The sequence below is a fragment of the Podarcis tiliguerta genome, assembly GCF_965153285.1.
Source record: "Podarcis tiliguerta genome assembly, chromosome: 3".
NCBI lineage: Eukaryota > Metazoa > Chordata > Lepidosauria > Squamata > Lacertidae > Podarcis > Podarcis tiliguerta.
The window spans coordinates 28,192,130-28,213,303 of NC_139536.1; the positions used below are offsets into that span (position 1 = coordinate 28,192,130).

At 43.9% G+C, this 21,174-nt stretch overlaps 1 protein-coding gene across 1 annotated transcript in view; it reads left to right on the forward strand.

Annotated features, from left to right (window-relative positions):
• The first annotated feature begins 219 nt into the window (after positions 1-219).
• Positions 220-21,174, forward strand: part of RRP15 (ribosomal RNA processing 15 homolog) — a 29,494-nt gene continuing 8,539 nt past the window's right edge. Inside the window, exons 1-4 of the mRNA XM_083433384.1 lie at positions 220-370; positions 6,482-6,756; positions 10,300-10,397; positions 12,342-12,543. Of these exons, the coding sequence (XP_083289510.1) occupies positions 298-370; positions 6,482-6,756; positions 10,300-10,397; positions 12,342-12,543 (648 nt within the window). The 5' untranslated portion in view covers positions 220-297. The remainder of the gene's footprint in view (positions 371-6,481; positions 6,757-10,299; positions 10,398-12,341; positions 12,544-21,174) is intronic.

Here is a 21,174-nt window from a genome sequence, read left to right on the forward strand (position 1 = left end):
TTCCTGTTTCTTATTCCAATACAGTATGTACCGCCATACGCGAGGGAGCCGGTCTAGCCCCATGCCTCTATAGTAATCCATTCTATGTTCCCATCGACGTAATAAGGATATCTATGCCTCCAGGCGTGTTTTCGCATCCGTCACCCCGAGTATGTCTCACGACTACCCGCGAGAGCTTCCTTTCCGCCACCCCGCCCCGCTCCAGGCATCTCGAGATGCTCGTTTCTTCCCGGAACGTCCGTGACAGCCGCGCGGGTCACCCGGACCTCTTAGGAAGAGGGACATACCTTAGGCAAGATGGCCGCTGCCATGGCGGGTTCACGTGGGGAGGCCGAGGTTGCCGGAGCCGAAGTCGAAGCGAGCGATAGCGGTAACGGGCGCGAGGATCCTGTTTGCACTGGGTGGGGAGCCCCGTTGGTGGAAGGGGGTGGCGGCCAGGTGTTGTAAAGGGAGAAGTTACGGGGCGCGTGGATGAGCAGCGATGGAGAAACTCGCTCCTCTGCACCGCCGAAGGGTGGAATAGGGCGAAAGTGCCTGAGATCGAGTACGGTCTTCGCCCCAGTTCCTTGTCCTCTTTGTTTCTACGCCTCATTCTTGCCTTCTGCACAGTTCCGTGTTCTTCCCTCTCCCCACTGTTGTATGCTGGTTTCCAGTGCTTTTTCCCCCTCTAAAAAATCTTTAGGGGCACTCTCATTTTGACTCAAGAAAATCACCGTGTTATAGTTCAAATCGGGGAAAATAAATACAGTAAATGGACAGAAGTACAGAGATTCACAAAATGTTTAGGGGTATGCGTCCCTCCAGGAAAAAAAAGCACTGCTGGTTTCATTTCTGTGCCTAACGCGAACTTGTTATCCAGGATGCCTGAATCTTGATCTCTCTCCGTTGCCTTTTCTAAGCTTCCTGGGTTATGTGGTGCAGCAAACAAGAACAAAAACCTGCTAGCCTATTTGCAAAGCTAAACAGGGTCGGGTATGGTTTCAAACTGGATCGGGGACCACATGTTGAGATTCCTGGATTGCAGGGAGTTGGACTAGATGAGCCTTGGGGGCCCGTTCAGTTCTATGATTTCCCCCTCCCCCTCCCCGAAGATAAGATTACTTTACCCTCCCTGCTCTTCATATACCCCTTTTCTATCTCTCTCAGCACACTCGGAGAGACAGCACCAGCTGTGCTGTGGGTAGTGGAAGGAGAAAGAATAGTAGCATCACTTTCTCCTCTGAATAGCAGGGAATAGTAATGAACTTTGCTTTCCCTAATGATGCAGCCGTATTATTGCTTTGGTTCACATCGTCATTGTGTAGAAATGGAAATCGCTTTGGGAGACAGAATCTGATGACTTGGTTCATTTTTTAGTCCTTCAAATTATTTGTTCTATTTTTTATTTTATTTTTTTATTACTGATGAAGTTGAAAGCCTTTAGATTTCACACATTTTTTACTGGACAAAAATGGAGCAGCAGTCAAGTGTCGGCTAGGAAAAGTAGGGGTAGTTTCAAATAGAAGACATATTGGCCCAATACCACTGCAGTAGCCAGTGTCAAAGAGATTTCGACCTTGTTAAAAACTTACTAGCTAGTTCAGGATTGCTTTACGCCTTACAAAATTTTGGTATGAAAGGTGATATAGAGTGGAACAAGTGAAGACAAATTTGTTGTGTGATTGTGTACTGATCCTGTAACTTAGAATCCAAGAATGGTAGAGTTGGAAGGGATCCCGAGGGTTATCTGTTTGAACCCCTAATTTTTATTCTGCAGTCTTGTACCCATTTGGGAGTTAAACTCCATGGAACACAATGGGAATTACTCCTTGATTGCTTTGTAAAGACTCATGCCATCAGACATGCAGTTGTGTTGTACAGACAGTTACCTACACAAAGGAAGGTTTGCTGGGAGGAAATAGTTCTGGACTAGGTGGGCCTTTGCTCTGATCCAGCTGGACTCTTCTCATGTTTTTATATACTTGTGATCTTGAACATACTTTCTATACAAGTGCTTTATTGCTTTATAGCTGAGGCTGGCATCTACTTAAGTGATATCACCTGATGCTTGGCAAATTACAGTCTGTCAAATGGTGATAAGAAATACCTCTACGCTAAGGATAATTGGGATTAAGTGCTTGAAAGCATGTACTGCAATCTAGAAATAATGGTGAAACTCATGAGTTAACTTTCTCCTAGGTCAGGGGATGTTTTTTGGCTGCTGATAAATCGGCATCCTGTTGTGACTTTATTAACTGAGCCAGGAACTGCTTGTACTTGCCAATATTGAACTTCAGCTGCTGAGGAAATGATTTTATTGTGCTTATGAATATATTTGTGCTGCTCAGCTACAGTGAGGAAAATAGGCTAATTCTTACAGTCCATTTTTGTGGTGGTCACTTTCCACATTTTTGTGATTTTTTTTGGTTGGCCCAAATAAAAGTATTACAAACATGAGGACTTAGCAGTTTTTTTTTCTTATGGCCTAACACGTATTATTTTTATGCTAATCTTTGTGTGTGGATGCAGAATTAATCTGATGGTCTTTCACTAGAATGAAACCATTTATTATTTTTGAACTGGCAAAATGCTCTCTCCCGCATCACCCTTGAATGTCAAAGGTGGATTAGTGGTTAATTTGGTTTGGTTCTAGTGGCTGGCTAGTGTTAGTCTGCATACTCTGGCCTTCATAGAGATGGATGGGGTCATTCAGTGTTATCAGATGCTAAGCAGTGTTTTTCATGTCTGCTTCTGGACAGATTGACAGTGGTCTACACCAGTGTTCCCCAACCCCCGGGCCGCGGACCGGTGCCGGTCCGTGGATCAATCGGCACCAGGGCGCCCAAGGAACTTCAAATCATTTCACTGTGGCGGGCGGCCGAGGCGCAGAGCATTGCGCCCTCCCAAACCCGCCCATTGTGTGACAATAGCGAATGAAAATTCGCTATTGTTACACTGATGCTCCTCCTGGCCAATCAGGGAGTGGGTCCTCCCGCTTCCTGATTGGCCGAAAGGCAAACCTCACGCCATTGGCCGAGGAGGAGGCGCCACTTTATATTCATTTTTTGGTGTAGCTGTATTTTATTTTGAAGGCATGTTTAAATACAATTAAATTAAAATTATTAAATCAAAACAAGCAGGCCACAGAAAAATTATCAAACATTTACCGGTCCACGGCGATAAAAAGGTTGGGGAGCACTGGTCTTTGTTCCCTGATGATTGACAAGTAAATATCATGACAGGATAATATGGACAATTGATATTTTGTTCTCTGAAAACATAGCATACATAATAGGTCAGGCACATCATGTAGAGTGCTGTGTTACTCAGACTTGCATTGATGAGAAAATGTTATTGATGGGAGTGGCTGGGGAAACACAGCCATATGGGCAGGGTATAAATAATACAATTATTATTAATTATTATTACTGCATTGTCACTTTAACATCTCTTGTGGCAGATGACTGTCAGCCAGTTCACAGACTGAAAGTGCTATCTGCTATATATTGTGGGAGCAAATTCTGTGCTGTGTGCCAAAGTACATTCTTCTTCCCATCATTTGTGCTGTAGAATGACTGAGGTTTGTATGAGAATTAGAGTTGATTAAACATGAACTGTGTTTAGTCTTTTCTGAAATGATGTTAGCTAAGGGTTGTGAGGATTTTGATTGGTGGTAGGTTGTGGCTGATGTTGCCATGTACTCAATCTGTCAAAAAACAAGAAAGCTGTACCAAAGTGTATTGAAAGCTGTTTTGGCTATCTTTTCAACCTGCTTCCCTGTGGGGTTTTCTGAAACTATTGGGTGGGAAGAGCAGTAATAAAATGTGTCCTAGTAATCTTTTCTCCTGCTGGATGTGTTCTTCCCCTTATCAACCACTAACTATAAATTCTTATAGCCTAATCAACTAAATTCTTACAACATAGATGTAGTAGCCTTAGCTTTATTCCTTTAAGAGGAATCAGAATAGAAGGGATGGACAATTGCAGCAGAGCGAAGCCTCAGATTATCTTCTCTGTATGGAGAAAATACCAGTGACCGTTTTAATCAAACTTGCACCAAGTGAAATAAGTGGTGCACTTGGCATGTATATGCTGAATTGGCTTGTATCACATGCTTATTTTCATCTATCTTGATTTTGGCATTTCAACACTAGATGTCAGTGTTGTGATTGTAATCTCTTTAAAATAAACCAGAAGCACGTTTCCCCCTCAAATGTTTTGCTCTTACCCAAAACATTATTAATTCCATAATAAAATATTGGGGTTTTGTTAATTCATCTGCCATGACTTCTGAAATCTTTGTTCTGAAGAGGATTTTGTTTTTGTTTTTTTATTTTGCGTGATGTGGATCCTCATATTTTCTCAATTTGCTGCAAATAGTTTGTTGCAGATTAGTTACAGCAGGAAGTGGTGACTGGTCCTTTGAATTCCAGTAACTTGGGACAAATTATCCTTGGTTAAAGCTGTTGTCCAAGTAGCAAGGAACTGGGCATACCTCCTCTCAGGGTGAATAGCAGTTTAAATCATGATTTAACAGCAAGGAGATAGGCCAATTTCTATTGTCTAATTAAATAAAGGTTCCTGTAGATAGTTTTGTAATGGTGCAAATTTGACCACTAAACAAAATAACTTACTGGAGAATTACTTGCATTATTGTTTCATTTTTACGATCGGCCACTACATTTCTTTGTTGTATGGTATGTGTTGTATGGTAATTTTGCGTGCTTTGCTTTTCTACCTCTAGAGGAAATATATTTTAAATGTTTCCAAATACAGTCGTACCTTGGAAGTCAAACGGAATCCATTCCATAAGTCCGTTCGACTTCCAAAACGTTTGAAAACCAAAGTGCGGCTTCTGATTGGCTGCAGAAAGTTCCTGCAGCCAATCGGAAGCCTTCTCAGACGTTCGGCTTCCAAAAATAGTTTGCAAACCAGAACAGTCACTGTTTGCGGCGTTTGGTAGCCAAACCGTTTGGGAACTAAGCTGTTCCAAAAACCAAGGTATGACTGTGATAGCGCTAGAGAACCTTAGACCTGGGGGCCAAATACACAGCCTCTTTTTCTGCCCTTAGGAATGCTCTCCTCCATAACTCTGCTTTGCACCCTAAGCATTTTTGCCTGGCTGGAATGTGCCCTAGAGTTCTGCCTCTTGCTTGTTTCGATGGAAGGTAGAGAGGGGTGTGGGTAGAAGCCAGCCTATTGTACAAAGGCAGAACTCACATTCATCGCTCCGCCCACTTTTGCCTGGCATGTGCCCCCAGAAGTTTGTCCAGAATGGAAGTAGCCTTGGGATAGAGACTCCTGCCATATAGGATATTGCAGCCAAGGCAGTTTGTGCGACAAAGTCTAGGAATATAGGAACTGTGAGCACTGGAAAACTTTACTTCCTCTTCCCAGAGTTGCTCCATTCTGCTGGCGCAATCGCACCCTCACAAAAACAGAAAGCAAAGAAAACATTACAAAACCCTGTGAGTGACAGATTGAAGCACTTTCTGAGTAGTTGCTGGGCAAACTTGAACACTTTATTTGTTCTTAGGTGAACATGAAATACCTGGCTGTGTTTGGATGGTAGGTGGAAGTTTATGTATTAAGAAGTGATCTGATTGGTTCGTCATTTGTGGAGAAAACCCTTCCTTATCTCAGTGTATGTAATAGAGGCATCGGTTCTGTTTAGAGATGAACTTTAGGACTAACACACTTATCTTAGATTGTTTTAACATTAGTCATAGAATCATAGAGGGGAATCTAATCCAAACCCCATCAATGCAGGATTATTTGTGCCCAGTGTGGGGCTTGAACCCATGACCCTGAGATTAAAAGCCTCATTCTCTTACCAACTGAGCTATCCCACTTATATTGGTATCCTTTAAGGGAAACTTAAAGGGACGCAGGTGGCGCTGTGGGTTAAACCACAGAGCCTAGGGATTGCCGATCAGAAGGTCGGCGGTTCGAATCCCTGCGACGGGGTGAGCTTCCGTTGCTCGGTCCCTGCTCCTGCCAACCTAGCAGTTCGAAAGCACGTTAAAGTGCAAGTAGATAAATAGGTACCGCTCCAGCAGGAAGGTAAACAGCGTTTCCATGCGCTGTTCTGGTTCTCCAGAAGCGGCTTAGTCATGCTAGCCACATGACCCGGAAGCTGTATGCCGGCTTCCTCGGCCAATAAAGCGAGATGAGCGCCGCAACCCCAGAGTCGGCCACGACTGGACCTAATGGTCAGGGGTCCCTTTACCTTTCCCTAAGGGAAACTTGTAATTTACTTGGAGGGGGAAAAAACCATGAAGGGTTGCAGCCAAAGCTCTACAATTGTAACTCTGCAAGTGTAGTGGGACTTCGCCTTCCTCTCCTCCTGCTTTGTGCCCCTAAAATCTGCTTCTGAGTCCCCCCCCAGGGGCTGCGGAGGAAGGTTCCGTCCCGCAAATAGAGGTCTCTTTTGCTAGCAGAGCAAGACCATTGCATACATGTTCACTGAGTTTGATTTTTCTCCACTCTGCTCTTCTTCTAGGTTCTGAGTGGAGCTCTGGCATTCCAGAGGACAGCTTCTCTTCGGGAGGTGAAGAACTTGATGGCGACGATGAGGATGAGCCTCAGACCCCAGACACGAAAGCCGAAGATGCAGGAGAGTCGAAAGATGCAGGAAATGCTGGCTGGGCTGATGCCATGGCAAAAGTGCTCAGTAAGAAAGTTCCCAAGAGTAAGCCCACCATACTGGTTAAAAACAAAGAGCGGGATAAGGAACGAGAGAAGGAAAAGCAGGAGAGGCTGGAGAAGAGGAGAAAGGTAAGGAAGCAGATGCAACATCATGATACCATACATTATGTCCTCCATAAAAACAGTCCTCCCCTTTAGTGTTTATTCACACTTACTCTCAGTAGCCAGATTGCTAAACTTTTACAGGCAGTGATTTATGAAAGGTCAGTTTGAGAGACGCCTCTGGGTTACTATGAAGCTTGCGCTCTGTGCATATGCTTTGGCTTGTCATGGTAGGATTGCTAGTGTGCTCCAGGGGTAAAAACTAGCAGCCAAAACATAAGCAAAATTATGCTTGTGCAGAAGTTCAAAGCTTGTTGGAGGAGCAAGCTTGCTCCCTAGCTGCTGACCTGGGACCATGCCCGTAATTTACTAAAAGTACCATCTGAATTCAACCTCGGACTGTTGATTCCATCTCAGTTAGCATATTTGCACTGGGAAAACTGAAACTGGGACGAGTTCTGGCAAGTTATCTATGCAGAATGAACATGTCGCTCAAAACAGATGATGCATACTCACCTTTGCATTGTTGTGTCTCAGAGTCCAGGAAGGAGCAGCCCCCTCCCCTCAATAAGCCAACTCTTAAATCAGAATTCTAAGCTGGCCATTGATTGCCACTTGGTGAATCAAAGTTATTTATTGTTTGAAGGATGCTGGTTTCCTGGCCCTGTAAATGAGCCAATAATTTGTGTAGTATGGGGTAGCCTGTATTTTAGGACTATGGCCTGCATGGTTCCTGGTCCGTACAGCTGTCAGTGCTCCCTGTGTTAAAGTGTAAAGTTTTGGGAAGCAGTGCTTTTCAGGGAGTTAATAAGACATCCTTAGGTCACCGCTGATACACCTGGTGAACAAGGTGCTAGTCTCTTTAGAAAGGCCCTTCGGTTTTCCACTCTGTTAATGACAGTGCATCTGGGATAGGGTGGGCTAAAGTTTTAGGGTCTGGTGTTTCACATCTTTTAATGACTGCATAGTGGTGCTGTATAAACTGAACTGATTTATATGGTGTGATTCACTACCCAAGTAAGCCAGGGTACCAAGTAAGCCAGCTGCTCTTACTTGGTATGAATCTAATGAAGCTCTAATGTGCATTGAAATGGCTTCATTGCAATAGCACTGTGTTACCAGACCACGTTGGCTGCTTTTCTTACTCCCGATATTTTCGGATGAAAATGTAAGGCTATAATATAGGATCTATTCAGTCACTGTTTGCTCTCTGAATCTGGTTTTATCAGATAAATATGTGGGGTACCACAAATTGGTGGTGTGCTGTTAGTCTATAAACTGATTTGTTCATCATGAGATAAACTTGAAACAGCCTGCCTTTTATTGATTCCATGCTGATGGAAAACTAAAATAGGGTTAGCTGTTTGATCAGAGGCCAGAGCATAGTCATCAAGACATGAATTCATAGCGGCCTGCCTGGAATTATAAAGATAAGAGTTTTCTATAACTTCATAAAAAGAGGCTGTGGGTAATGGAGACTTAGTGTTAAGAGGGTTCAAACAATGTTAACTTGCTGTTCAATTGTTTTAAGAAGCATGACAATCAGTTTTGCTAAAGTAGAGTGTGGGGAAAGGCAGGATAATATACATGGATGTGTACACAAATGTGTTTGTGTGTGTACGAAATTGCTGTCGATAAAGACAGGAACCGTGATTGGGTTTGGTTTTCATGTCTAAATCAAGAAATCTTTACACACTGAAGTTGGTTTCTTTTTCTCACAAAACATTGGGCTATCTCAAAATATACTAAATCCCAGTCTTAATCTTCATAAGTAAAGTGCTGCGTTATTAAAATAAAGTGGGAAATGTCTCCAGTATTCCAAAAATCATGATAACGCTCTTTATCTCTAATGAACAAGCTTCTGCATATTTGCTTTGGAACTGCAGCTAAGACATCTGCATATTGGCATTGAAGCTGCCTGATCTCCCATGTAAAGCATGGGAGTTTTTCCCATGTAAAGTTTTAACTGTATATAATTACTGGAAAACAATTGGTTCATGTTATATTAAGTATATAACTCTCTCTCTCTCTCTCAAGTGTTACACATTTAATATAAACTTTTAGCAAGCTGCTATAATTGTTGTGTTAATGTTGACGTCTTACTGTATGAAGAAGTTTGATGGCTCTACCCTACTTAAAAATTGTGGCAATCCTTTTATTTTTGAAAAACTAACTGCATTTGTTCTGAGCTATGTCAAACAACTTTAAAAGTGTCTGACAAAATAGCAGATGAACTGAAAAATGTTTTGGCTTCAGTAAGACAGGTGGATTTCAAAACAGACACTGGGAGTTGAGTCTTGGAAGGAAGTATCTTCTCTGTCACACCTCCTTAAAAGTTGAAGAAAGGTCTGGACAATAGCTAAGCATAGCTATAGTATGTATTATACTCCAATTTAAAGTTGTGTGTATTAGTGTATCTAGAAGCTCCTTTGCTTCCAGTGTCTCAGGCTTGGATGGTTGTACCATTGGAATGATTTCCAGTCTCGGAGATTGTTCAAGGTTCCCCATAAAATGCAATAGTCACATATATTGTCAGAGGACTGAGGTTGCTCATTTGCTCCCAAAATATTTAGAGGTCACTGTCACTGGGCACCACTGCTTATTTGCGGGCAAACTTACTCAAGTCATTCTTGAAGAGCTGTGCTGTTCATCTGTGGTGGCCAGATAGTGCTTCAAACAATCGTAAAGGTAAAGGGACCCCTGACCATTAGGTCCAGTCAGGCCGACTCTGGGGTTGCGGCGCTCATCTCGCTTTATTGGCCGAGGGAGCCAGCGTACAGCTTCTGAGTCATGTGGCCAGCATGACTAAGCCGCTTCTGGCGAAACAGAGCAGCGCACGGAAACGCCATTTACCTTCCCGCCAGAGCGGTACCTATTTATCTACTTGCACTTTGACATGCTTTCAAACTGCTAGGGGATTCGAACCGCCGACCTCCTGATCGGCAAGTCCTAGGCTCTGTGGTTGAACCCACAGCACCACCTGCGTCCCTCAAACAATCTTGGGAAGGCAGTAATGCCCCGCAAGTGAGTTGGGACCTGCATACCCTTCAACTCTTGTTTAGAATTCCTTTCATAAGAGGCTATGCTCTAGGTTAACTATTTCAACCTTGCAGATCAGCTTTAAACATTTAGCTTGCCCAGGATAAATGGTTCAAAGTAGGTATGATGTTGTTTGACTGAGTTTCTTTGTTCTTGGTGAGAACAAATAATCGCCTGCCTGGGTGAGCACCCAAATGTCCAGGTCACACTGCAATTGTTGACTTTGACTGGCAGGAAAACTCAACGCTCAGAACATCCCTGCTCAGGAATCCGCTTGATCCATTGGCTCTAATGTAGTTGGAAAGGTTCGCTGGAGAGCCTGTTATGTGAAAATCCACACCACTGACTTGTTGGGCCTATCGCTTGGCACTAGAGGAGCAATGCTGTTAAGCGTAGTTGTATTCTCCCCATCCTCACCTAACGTCGTCCTACATGATTTATCAACTTGGTTTTCTTAAGAAATATCTATATGTGCATGCTGCATTTTTAAAATGCCTAATGCTCTTTCGCATAACAATATTTATGATGCAGCTTGATAAAAAGCGGGAGTGGGAAATGATGTGCAGAGTGAAGCCAGATGTTGCGAAAGACAGAGAAATGGAGAGAAGCCTTCAGAGAATTGCCACGAGGTAAGAGTGTGTGTTTGGGCTTTTGAAAACAGATCTAAAGGCATGCCTGAGTAATCTGCTTCTAATCAAATTGAACTCTTAAGAAGTGACTCGTGGGAGTCAAATGATTTATACCTAGTTCTGTCTCATACAGTATCAAGTTCAACAAAAGATTTCAGAAGTCTTATGAAAGCTTAAAATTTGGACAAGACTATAACGTGTTAAGTGTTCGCCCAGCAGGAGTTCTGGGCCTGAGCTCATCGTTTTTGTTAATTCCATACTTAGAAAATACACAGATCAATCACTTCTCCCACTCTTTGTATTTCTCTAAAGTGCATTCACCAAAACTCGCTGTTCTTGCGGTCAGATTACTGTCTTGCATTAACCTAGCGTTGCACCACATGGCTCTGGTCTAGCACATAACCAGTGCATTTTCTTGATCATATCAGTGGGCTTGTTTTTGACATCCTTACCTCCACAGAGACTGCTTTAAAAGCTTGCCTCTGAACTTTGCGTAGGTGGGTGTGCTAAGTCATTGGCTGACTCCTCTGGCATGTCCCAAAACCTAGTGTCACAGTTTTCAGTTTGTTTGGCCGAACTGCTTCAGAGTTCCTATTCCCTTCTGTCATCTTTGCATGTGCTGACCCTTGGCAGGAATAAAAGCATTTTGATAATTTTTCCAGTGTGCATATACACACCTGACAGGTTGCATAGACATTCACACAGATACTCTGCCAGTGTGTGCACTCCATGCCCAGAAGAGAGGTTTTGCATGAAGCAAATGCCTTTTCAGTGCTGACTCTGCTTACAGAGCCAAGGTATGTGAGCGTGTTTGGGTTCTTTGGTTTTTCTGTCCTGAAGGAAGATGCGACTTGCATCTTGACTTAAGGACAGGAGGATGCAGCTAATAATAGCTACTTCTCTCAGACCAAGGGAGATGGTAAAAAACTCTGCTTGAGATTCCTCTGGAATGTGAGGGAGGCATCCACACTTCTTCCAGTAATTGCTAAAATGTGGGGCCAGTAACTTTTACTAAGTCTTTTCTCAAACTGGGTGCCACAGAAGGCCACCTGGTTCCCAGAAACGGGGGGAAAGTGAAGAGGCACTAAAACAATAGGGGAGGTGACCCCTACAGTGCACTGAAAATATGCTGCTTATGAATTAAGCCCAGTGTTCTTCAAGAACGGTTACCCAGGGGCACTATAAAAGAAGGGGAGGAATCCTGCGCATCCATATAAATAGTTTCAGGAATAAGACATTTTTATAGGCCATCTGAAAGGTACTGTAAATTACTGAGAATAATTCCACACAACCTACCGGACAAAAGTGTTGGAAATGAGGCTTAGTTCTGTCACAGCAAACGGCACTCAAACCAAAATCACTAACACAAAATGGGCATCAACAGCCTGGTTCATAGGACACTTTGCCAATGGTAGGAATAATCCTTGCTTTTTCATCATTCTTTGTGGTGACGCTGGTCTGTGTGTTTGGTTAAGGCTACAAGCAAGCCTGAAGATAACTGATGCTCGTGAGACTCAATTAGCATGGGATTGCGGTGTCTCTAAATTAGATTTTCCTTATAATGATACTACTCTCTGAGCGCAAACTGTAGTGTGGTGTGAAACTGGGCTTAGAATGTTTACTGGGTGCTTGAAGGAGTACACATTGTTGCCGTCACAAATTGTGGGCCAAGGTCTCTTAGCCTTTGGGTCAGAGACTGTGTGCGGTGTCCTTACATTTCACTGTTCTTTGATTTTACGGAAAGTGCATGATTTGGATCCCTTTTGGCTTTTGAATGGTGTCTTAAACCCACTTGCGTTCTGACTTATTACCCTGACTCCTCTTGTCGTTGTCTCGTGTGTCTGGTGCAGTGGGGCTGAGGAGACGCTTTATCAAAGCCATGCTACCTAGCAGGTGTGGCAGTGAAACAACAGGTGCCTAACCACTCCTCCTTTCATCTGCCAGGGGCGTCGTTCAGCTATTTAACGCTGTCCGGAAGCATCAACAGAACGTCAGTGAGAAGGTGAAAGAAGCAGGAAGTTCCGAAAGAAAACGGGCAAAATTGATCTCGTCTGTTTCAAAGAGAGACTTTATCAATGTATTGAGAGGAATGGAAGGGACGGAAACAGAGCAAAATGCTGCCAGGAAGACCTTGAAAAGCAAACAGGTAGGTACCACTTCTTGGAGCAGTGGTTCTAATGTGGCAGAGTGAGCCATTCAACTTGCGTGTTTGTGTAATTTTGCTCTCCTGGCTTCAAATGATTATGGAACTTCTTCAGTTCCAGGTATGTTACTGCTTGAATGTTATTCACAGTTTTGGAAGCTATATAACATGTCTGGGGAACCTTTGGCCTTCCAGATATTGCTGAACTAAAATTCCCGTCAGCCACAGCAAACTTAGCCAGCAAAGATGAGGGTTCAGCAACACCTGGAGGGCCCAAGGTTCCCTAGACATGCTGAGTTTCATGACCCTTGCTGCTGCCTTTTAGAGAGTGCTAGATTCTGCAGCTGCAGTACCCCCGACAGATGGCAGTCTAGCTTGGATACCTCCAGGAAAGTAAAGCCCACCACTTCCCAAGGCGGTCTAGTCCACTCTCGAAGTGCTCTTACAGTTTCAGTTGCTAAGGTTTTCCCTAAGCAAAGTCCTTACCTCGTTCACATTTTTTTTTTGCCCTCCTTGGGGTCTGGATAGCGTTGAATGGGCTTGGTGGGGCAATGGAGCTTAGAAGAACACAGCCATTGACACCAAATGCCCCACTGGAAGTCCCCACTTCACATTTTCAATAGAGTCCTGGGTATCTTCTTTTGGAGCATCTTAAGGCGAGATGAACGTATTCAGTACTGCTAACTTTCTAAGACAGATTTCCCCTTTTTGGTCCTTCGGTGTTCAGTCTTGGACAGATTATTTTTTTCTGGGAAATGGTATTGAAATTTGAGTTAGAAACTATGTTAGCACTTGCAGGAAACCTTGGCTCTCTCATCTTGGTTGAAAAGGAAAAATGAGATCTTAGGCAGCGTTGTTCTTGCTCCAAGCTACCATCTCTGCTTTCAAGTGGTCCACTTTATGGTGCTGCCTATCCCCTGTTGTCCTTCTCCGCACATCTTTGCAACATGCATTGGCTGAGTTCAGGCATACTGCCAAGCTATAGTTAAGAAGCCAAACAATGGTTCTTATCTGAATTGTTTCCTATTTGCTCATCATCCAGCTTCAAAAGTTCACTCCCATCTGCAGTAGCCTCATGAGCTGGAGCAGCTTATCAGTGATCTGTCAATTCAAACATAAAAGTATACCACAGCTTATCCTAGCTTAAAGCCATGCTTTGAGTTCGATAGCTCCAAATGGGTTCACATTCAGACATTATGGATCTACAGTTTCAAATAAGCAAATCATGGGTTTGTGTTGTGTATCAACCCAGCCTATGTCAACCACTCTGGCTATGGATACTTGACTGATGGGCCATTGATCTGATCCAGAAGGACTGTTTACATTCTGTATATTAAGACTTGAAAACTTGAAATGACAGGTTGGAGGTTAGAAATTCTGTCTTTCCTACGTTTCATCTGGTACTTACCATTATGGTGGTACGGAGCCCCGTTCGCATCCTGAAGCGAACGCAACCTGCATCTGTGCGGGTTGCGATTTGCTGCTTCTGCGCATGCGCGTAATGTCATTTTGAGCACCTGTGCATGCGCAAGCTGCAAAACCTGGAAGTAACGCATTCCATTACTTCTGGGTCGCCGCGGAGCGCAACCTGAAAATGCTCAACCTGAAGCAACTTCAACCCGAGGTATGACTGCATCTGTGGTGGGCTTGTGAATGACTTGGTTCTGGGGCTAACCTCAGACCTCAGAATGACATTTGTTCACACTGGTTTGAATCGGGGACAGACTTTATCTGCAGTGTTTTAGTTTTCATTAAAAGTTCTGCCGAGATACCTGTGTTCCAGCCTAGCTGCAAGGTTACTGCCGATACAATAATTCTGCTTTAAAAAAGTCGTTCAAGGGCAAAGATGTTGGATCAGTCAGATTCGAAAGGGAGCAGGACTTGGGGTTTCGGAATCTAGAATTTCAGAAGCTGCATGTTTATAATGCATATTTGCGTTCATGCTTGAACTTTGTGCTCGCTAGTGGGTGGAATACTTCTCTTGGCCCCATTCCACTGGAGTTAACTAAGCGCTTTCCTGTGCCAGCAAGAAATACTTTAATCAGTTGGGAGACAACAGTTTGTCATGCGTTCTTTGTTTAGTGTGCTTTCGGGAAGCATGCCGAAACACTCCGTGGCATGAAGAACCCTCTGAGTTTCACGCAAGTGTACGATTAAAGTATTTTAAAAATCCATTGGGTAATAAGAGTAACTTAGACTGTCGCCAAGTGTTCCATTTCTCCTTAAATCTGTCCGGCTTGCTTGATTTCAAAGGCTGGAAAAATTAGAATAATAAGCTTGATGTTGTAATAGAAGCTCTCCAGCGCTGCTGTTCGTAATCTGTTGGTACACAGAAACTTAAAACTGACTTACAGGGCGTGTTGCATAGCTAGCACTGTGGTCAGAGTTGGTGCTTTGGTTGCTGACAGAGCAGGTCTTGTCGCTAAAAATCATTGAGGTTGGGTGGGAAGGCAGACCAGGAGCTCTGTGGAAGTAAGGAGGGGGTAATATGCAAGGGTGGCCTAGCCAAGGAGAACGAAACCCATGCCATTATGGTATATTGGGGGGGGGGGAGGGGACTGGGCAGGCTCCCATTTGGGAGGGTCTTCATTCTCCTTTTGCCTGGAGTACTTCCAGAATGAGAAGAGAACAAGTTTCTCTTGTGAAGTCTCGTGTGTGTGTGTGTGTTCAGTTTTACTGTGGGTTAAATGGAGACTGTGCACAACTCGGCAGCACATTCAGGTGTGCTGTGCACGGTATCTAGCCAATATGTATAGTTACCAGGCAGAGACTCCTGTGGTTTGACTAGGCCCCATACATATTTTACCCGTGGAACTGATGAGCGAAACGGGTGCTGGAGGACGTCTTGCTTCTGTACGGCTGAAATGTCCTGGTTGTCTTTTTGCATGGTAAAAAGTACGATGTGGGGTGTTTGGTTCTCTCCCCACCCCCCGCCTGGTAGGTATTTCAGAAAATCAATTTTGGATGGGAGAAGCTTTTGTCAGCTTTCCAAACCTAACATCTGATACCTTCCCCTCAACCCCTTAGTTGAAATAATGTTATAAAGCTGGTGGGGAGGTGTGCGAAATCCTGGATTTTTTAGATCATATGCATTTGTGGCAAAATCTGCCTTTATAGTAATGCCTTGGTATTTGTGGCTATTCTCTCCTCTTCTCTCCCTAACCCCCCCCCCCCCCATTTTCACTTCCTGCAACTTTTTGAACTCTAAATCTCTTCCTACTATTCAACTAAACCAACTCTTGGGGGGGGGGAGGGGTTGCCATGTGGCTCTCAGTCAAGGCTGGCTTTGGTTTTGCTTTTGTTCCCCACCCTTCACCTTTTAAAGAAATAAATGGGAATTGAAATGTTCAGCATCAGGTAGGAACTTGACCTTGGAACACAAATATTTGTGGATGGAGGTATTTTGGGGACATGCATATTAAGCGTTCCTTCCATATGGATTTCTGCAACCTTTATGTGACAGGTAGGTTGTTAATGCATCTAAACTCTTTGAGTGGAACTGCGAAAGATGGAATTTGCATGAATATCTCCGGGGTAATCAGTTTGCAATGGAGAAGTACTGTTTCAATGTATTAATGGGGGTGGGGGAGGTGGGTTATGAAGCTCGATTGTGGCCATAGATCAGAGAGGTGGGGAACACAAAATTTCCTCCAGCTGCATGCAATGAGGAGATGTCAGAACTGGGCACATTTTTGTGCCGTGCATTGCCAAAAGTGTGCACCACCACTTTGTGTCCTTTTGTTGGTGTGGGAATGCCTGCAAATGCATGGTTATTAGGTTTCTAAACTGCTTTGAGCATCTCTCTCTCTCTCTCTCTTTTAACCTGGCAAGTCCAGCTTTGGAAAGCAAGTCTTAATTGAACTTAAAATGTTTTGATTGAACTTGAAGAATGAATGCTCTGGTAGGCCAAATTGTAAGTGTCGATATTCAAGGCCACAGGGAAGGAATCTTATCAGTTCCTACACTATGGTAGCTTAAGGTCAGCCACAGATCATTCAGAAGCCCTCGCCATGAAGAAAGTATTTATTTTGCCTCTCCGCTATGACACTGCCTACTCAGCAGCACACACCGTAGCCTGAACAGTCGTGTGGGCAGCAGATGTGCTGCTGAACAAACCTTGAAACAGAGAGCAAGACCTCTCCAGTGCCTGCGATTCCATATAGCTCTCCTAAGTAACTGCATGCTGCAGGTTAGAACTGCTTTGCTTGTGCTCAAGCATACACCATATCTCACCATGTTCTCAAAGTAGCACATGTGATCCTTAGTGAATAGAGCACTATGCTGTAACACAGAATTCTTCAACCTTGGGCCCTAGACGTTGTTGGCTTCGAACTCCTATGATCCACAACTAGCTTTGCCCAGCTTTCAAGGATGATGGGAGTTGTCCCACACCATCTGGGGACCCAAGGTTGAAGAGAGCGGCACAAGCAGGGTCTGAAGTAGTTGAACACCAGCCTTGCCACCTAAGTGCCTTGTTTTTTCTTTAATAGAGGAATTTAATGCCGTGGAGGGTACATTCCTAGGAAGGGTTTGTGGTACATCTTCCTTGCTACATTGTGAGCTGATTTTTTTTTTTTTTTTTTAATCTTTTTGAAGCTTTTGGAGTTCTACAACTGCAAAACAACAACAACAATTTTTTTTAAAATAATAAATTTTATTTCTACCCTGCCCTCCCCAGCCAAGACCGAGCTCAGGGTGGCTAACACCAGGTATACAAACAATTGATTAAAATATAACTTAAAAACAAGATTAAAATGCAACATTAAAATGCAGCCTCATTTCAGTAGAAACTCAAATCCAAAACTTTTTGGGGATAAAATGTCAAATCTTCAGCAAGGCCAACTATCCAGACTGGTCCTATGTGGGCCAGAAAAAAAGCCAGGGAAGTCCCCAAATAGGAGTTCCATCACAGAAGGAGAAAGGAAAGATGGAAGGCAGATCTTTACATGAAGCGGAATAAGGTGGTAAAGTCCCAAAGTTTGGGAAGTGGGGGAAGTTTCCCTGCCTAAAATTGTATGCAGCTAGAAAGCCAGCGTTTTGTGTTGGGGGGGGGGGGCGGCGGAGAGACCACAGTTTGATTTCCTTCCCCACCCCTGCTTACAATCTGATACCATCTTTATCGTGCCACCTAATTTTGCTGCCTGTGCAGATCCTGTGCATGCTCCTTCACCAGCAGAGAAGGGTTTTCCTATCGCCTGTCTCCTCTACAGCTCCAGTGAGGTTTCACGGTCTGGTGTTTGAAAACTTGTTCATGCTTCTTTAAAAACTGTAGCCCTCTCTGCAGATTTTCTGTGCTCAGATGGGAGTAATTATTTTTTTGAACGGGATCCAAGGACTTTGCCTTTCATATCATTAACGGTTTATCAAAGTATTTCTTAATCCTCGCTGAACCTGCTGACTTTTGTAATATATTTTTTTCTCTCTCCAAGGTACATAATGCTTGTTTCTGGGCAGGATCTTGTGGTCTCTGCCCCCTTCCCATCTTCCTTATCTGGGAAGGCAGCGGGGTTTGTTTGTGCCGTGCTCTTTAGAGTGTGGTAGCAGTGAGGGGTGGCAGGCTTGGAACATTTGTATTCCCAGCGTTGAGTTGAGTTATTCTGAGCATGGCCTCTCACAGAGACATAATGGGGACTTAAGTCCATTGAGTCTGCTCTATCTTTATTGGATATCCCCCAGTACTTGAAGAGTTTTATCTCCACCACTCCAGTGCCCACTGTAGGGCCAGCCAGGAATACCAACCCTGCCTTGGACCCCTTTGCACAGGGAGTACTAAGATACAATCTTCTGGGAGATAGAGGATGAGCACAACGTGGTTTTGGAGGGAGATAATGCAAGAACTTGGCAGTGGAGAAAGAAGAGGGGCAGGCTGTGCCATAGCATTGATTTCTACACTTCCTCTCTTCCACTGAGGCTAGATGCAAGATGCAGAGAGCGTCTCCCTCCCTACTGGTCAGGATCTTCCTCCCTTGTTCATCATAATTCATCCCCTCTGCAATTTGGAAAAGTTTGTGTTTTTGCTCCCCTTGCTCCTGCAGTTGTGTTGTACGTCAGTACCTGCATATCTGCACTCTGTAGTCGGGCTGCGTCCAAGTCCGCACTAAGGAGACAATTGGGGAGAGGAGCAGTTACAAAGCTCCTCTGTGCTTTTAAAAGTTTGTTTTGCGAAGTGTAGCTGAACCTCATATATCCTAACAATTGTGCAAAAGTGGAGGTGCTTCTGCTGGGTGTCTCTGCTAGAAGCACTGTAGCTGCTTGTCTGCATACCAGAATCTCCCTCTGCTATTATAATATATGAGCTAGGGAGATGTTTGGAACTTGTTAAGTAGCCTGAAGAACAGGACTGCATTGTAGAAACTTGCAAGAGAAAAAAGCGTATTAAATCATAGTGGTGATAAATCAACAATTGCATGATCTGTTTTGTGCATGTGTTCATATGTAATGCATGACCTTAAATTAACAACCAGTACTATCCATTGTGTTGAAATATCTTGCAAGGGGAACTCGGGTTGTTACCTTATTTCCCCCGGTATTACTGCCAGAATGGTTTTTTTGTTTAAATATAGCAATGGTATATAAAACAACTTGGAACAACCTGCGATACACACCTTTTGATCTAGTACATGCATTATGCACAGACATCCAAAATCTAATTCAATTAGGACTGCTTTATTGAACTTTAGAAGCATGATAGTCACATACATTTTATTTGAGTTTTAACTTGAGAGTATTATACTAACAGCTTCCGTTATTCCTGTGGTCATGATTGTCTTGAATGCTAATTCACCTGCGCTATCTCTCATTTAGGCTCCCCTAACCCTAAGCTGGGACACGGGTGGCACTGTGGGTTAAACCACAGAGCCTAGGACTTGCCGATCAGAAGGTCGGCGGTTTGAATCCCCGCGACGGGGTGAGCTCCCGTTGCTTGGTCCCTGCTCCTGCCAACCTAGCAGTTCAAAAGCACGTCAAAGTGCAAGTAGATAAATAGGTAAACAGCAGGAAGGTAAACAGCGTTTCCGTGCCCTCCTCTGGTTCTCCAGAAGCGGCTTAGTCATGCTGGCCACATGACCCGGAAGCTGTACGCCGGCTTCCTCGGCCAGTAAAGCGAGAGGAGCACCGCAACCCCAGAGTCTGCCACGACTGGACCTAATGGTCAGGGGTCCCTTTACCTTTACCTTTAACCCTAAGCTGTCTTTTACATTGAAGCTGAAAATGGCACCATTCAGATCTTTGTTGAGTCATGTTGTTGTGGACTACTGTAACCATAGTAAATTCTGAAATATAAACTTCCCAAGCTTTCGTTAGGTATCATTTTAATTGACTTCTAGCTTTGGGCTCTGTTGTATAGATAGACAACGTGCCTTTTTCTTGCAGAACGTTGCCTCCAAATTTCTTCAGGGTCGTGGAAATGTGTTCAGCAATGTGGAGTGAAAGGCCTTGGTAGTGAAGGTGTGACTTCTTAAGAAGGTGGTCAAGAAAAGGTGGTCAAGAAAAGTCAGAAGAAGATGGGAAGGAAGGATTATGTCTTTCTCTTCCCCTGCTCCTTAGCTTGTAGTGCATTGAGCTGTGTGTGTCCTCGTTTATGAGACTTTGCACCCACCATCCTCTTGCTTTTCAGTAGCCAGCCTGCTGCTATCAGAGCCTCACGTTTAACCATCAGTAAGCAATGCACCTTGGGAAGCAGTTTTGATTTTATTGTGTGTGTGTGTGTGTGTGTGTGTGTGTGCGCGCGCGCCTTATTGAGCTTGCATCTTAGTAACAACCTGGAAGGATCATAGAGGCTTTGGAATTAACTGGCCAAGCGCAGTCCAAGCCCTTTTATATGGTCCATATCACACTTTAGGAATTGGTACAGAATGGCCAGGACTTGGCAGGCTCTTCTCCAGGGAGGCCAAGGGCTAAGCTAGCATAAAAATGGATTCTTTCCGATAGACGGTCTGATCTTTCCAGGTCGGGATTAAGATGTTCAACAAAGCATTACGCCTTCGTTAACCCTACCTGGCTCATGAACAGAGAATTCAGACCCTAGTACTGCCAGTCTCTCAACTGGCTCTGCACATATTCCCCTAATAAGGAGTGCATTCTTAAAAGTAGGGGGAATTCTACAGAGAATCTTGGTCTATTGAAAACATCTCAAGTTCAGTGATGCAGATTTAAGTTAATAAGTATTTTTTCCCCTTTATGGAACAATGAAGCTTTTCTGCCCCAGTACTAATTGTATATATTTTTGAACATGGAATCCCAGGGGTGGAACAGCGCTGAACACTGGTGGGTCACATGGAAATTATCTGGCAATGTTGCAAATCTCATAGAGCCATGGGACTGAAAAGGATAATTAGGACGCTGCTTCTAAGGCCCCTCCAGGTTAATTTGCAGATGCAGTTTGCCACTTGTCTGCTCATTGAGTTGTAGTTTGAAAGCCATTGTAGCTGCTGCTGCTTCACTGTATTTTCTTTGACGTGACTTTATGCATGCTCATTTCTATAATTCTACTGCCATTTTGTTGTTCAAAGTAAAGTTCTGTAGGCTGGAAAGCAGTCTAGTTTTATCCCTGTTTATTCAGAAGCAAATCCCGTCAATTTGTTAGTGCCCTGGAATTCAGCAGCTTGTACTGGGGCAGTGGAGGCTGATTCCGTA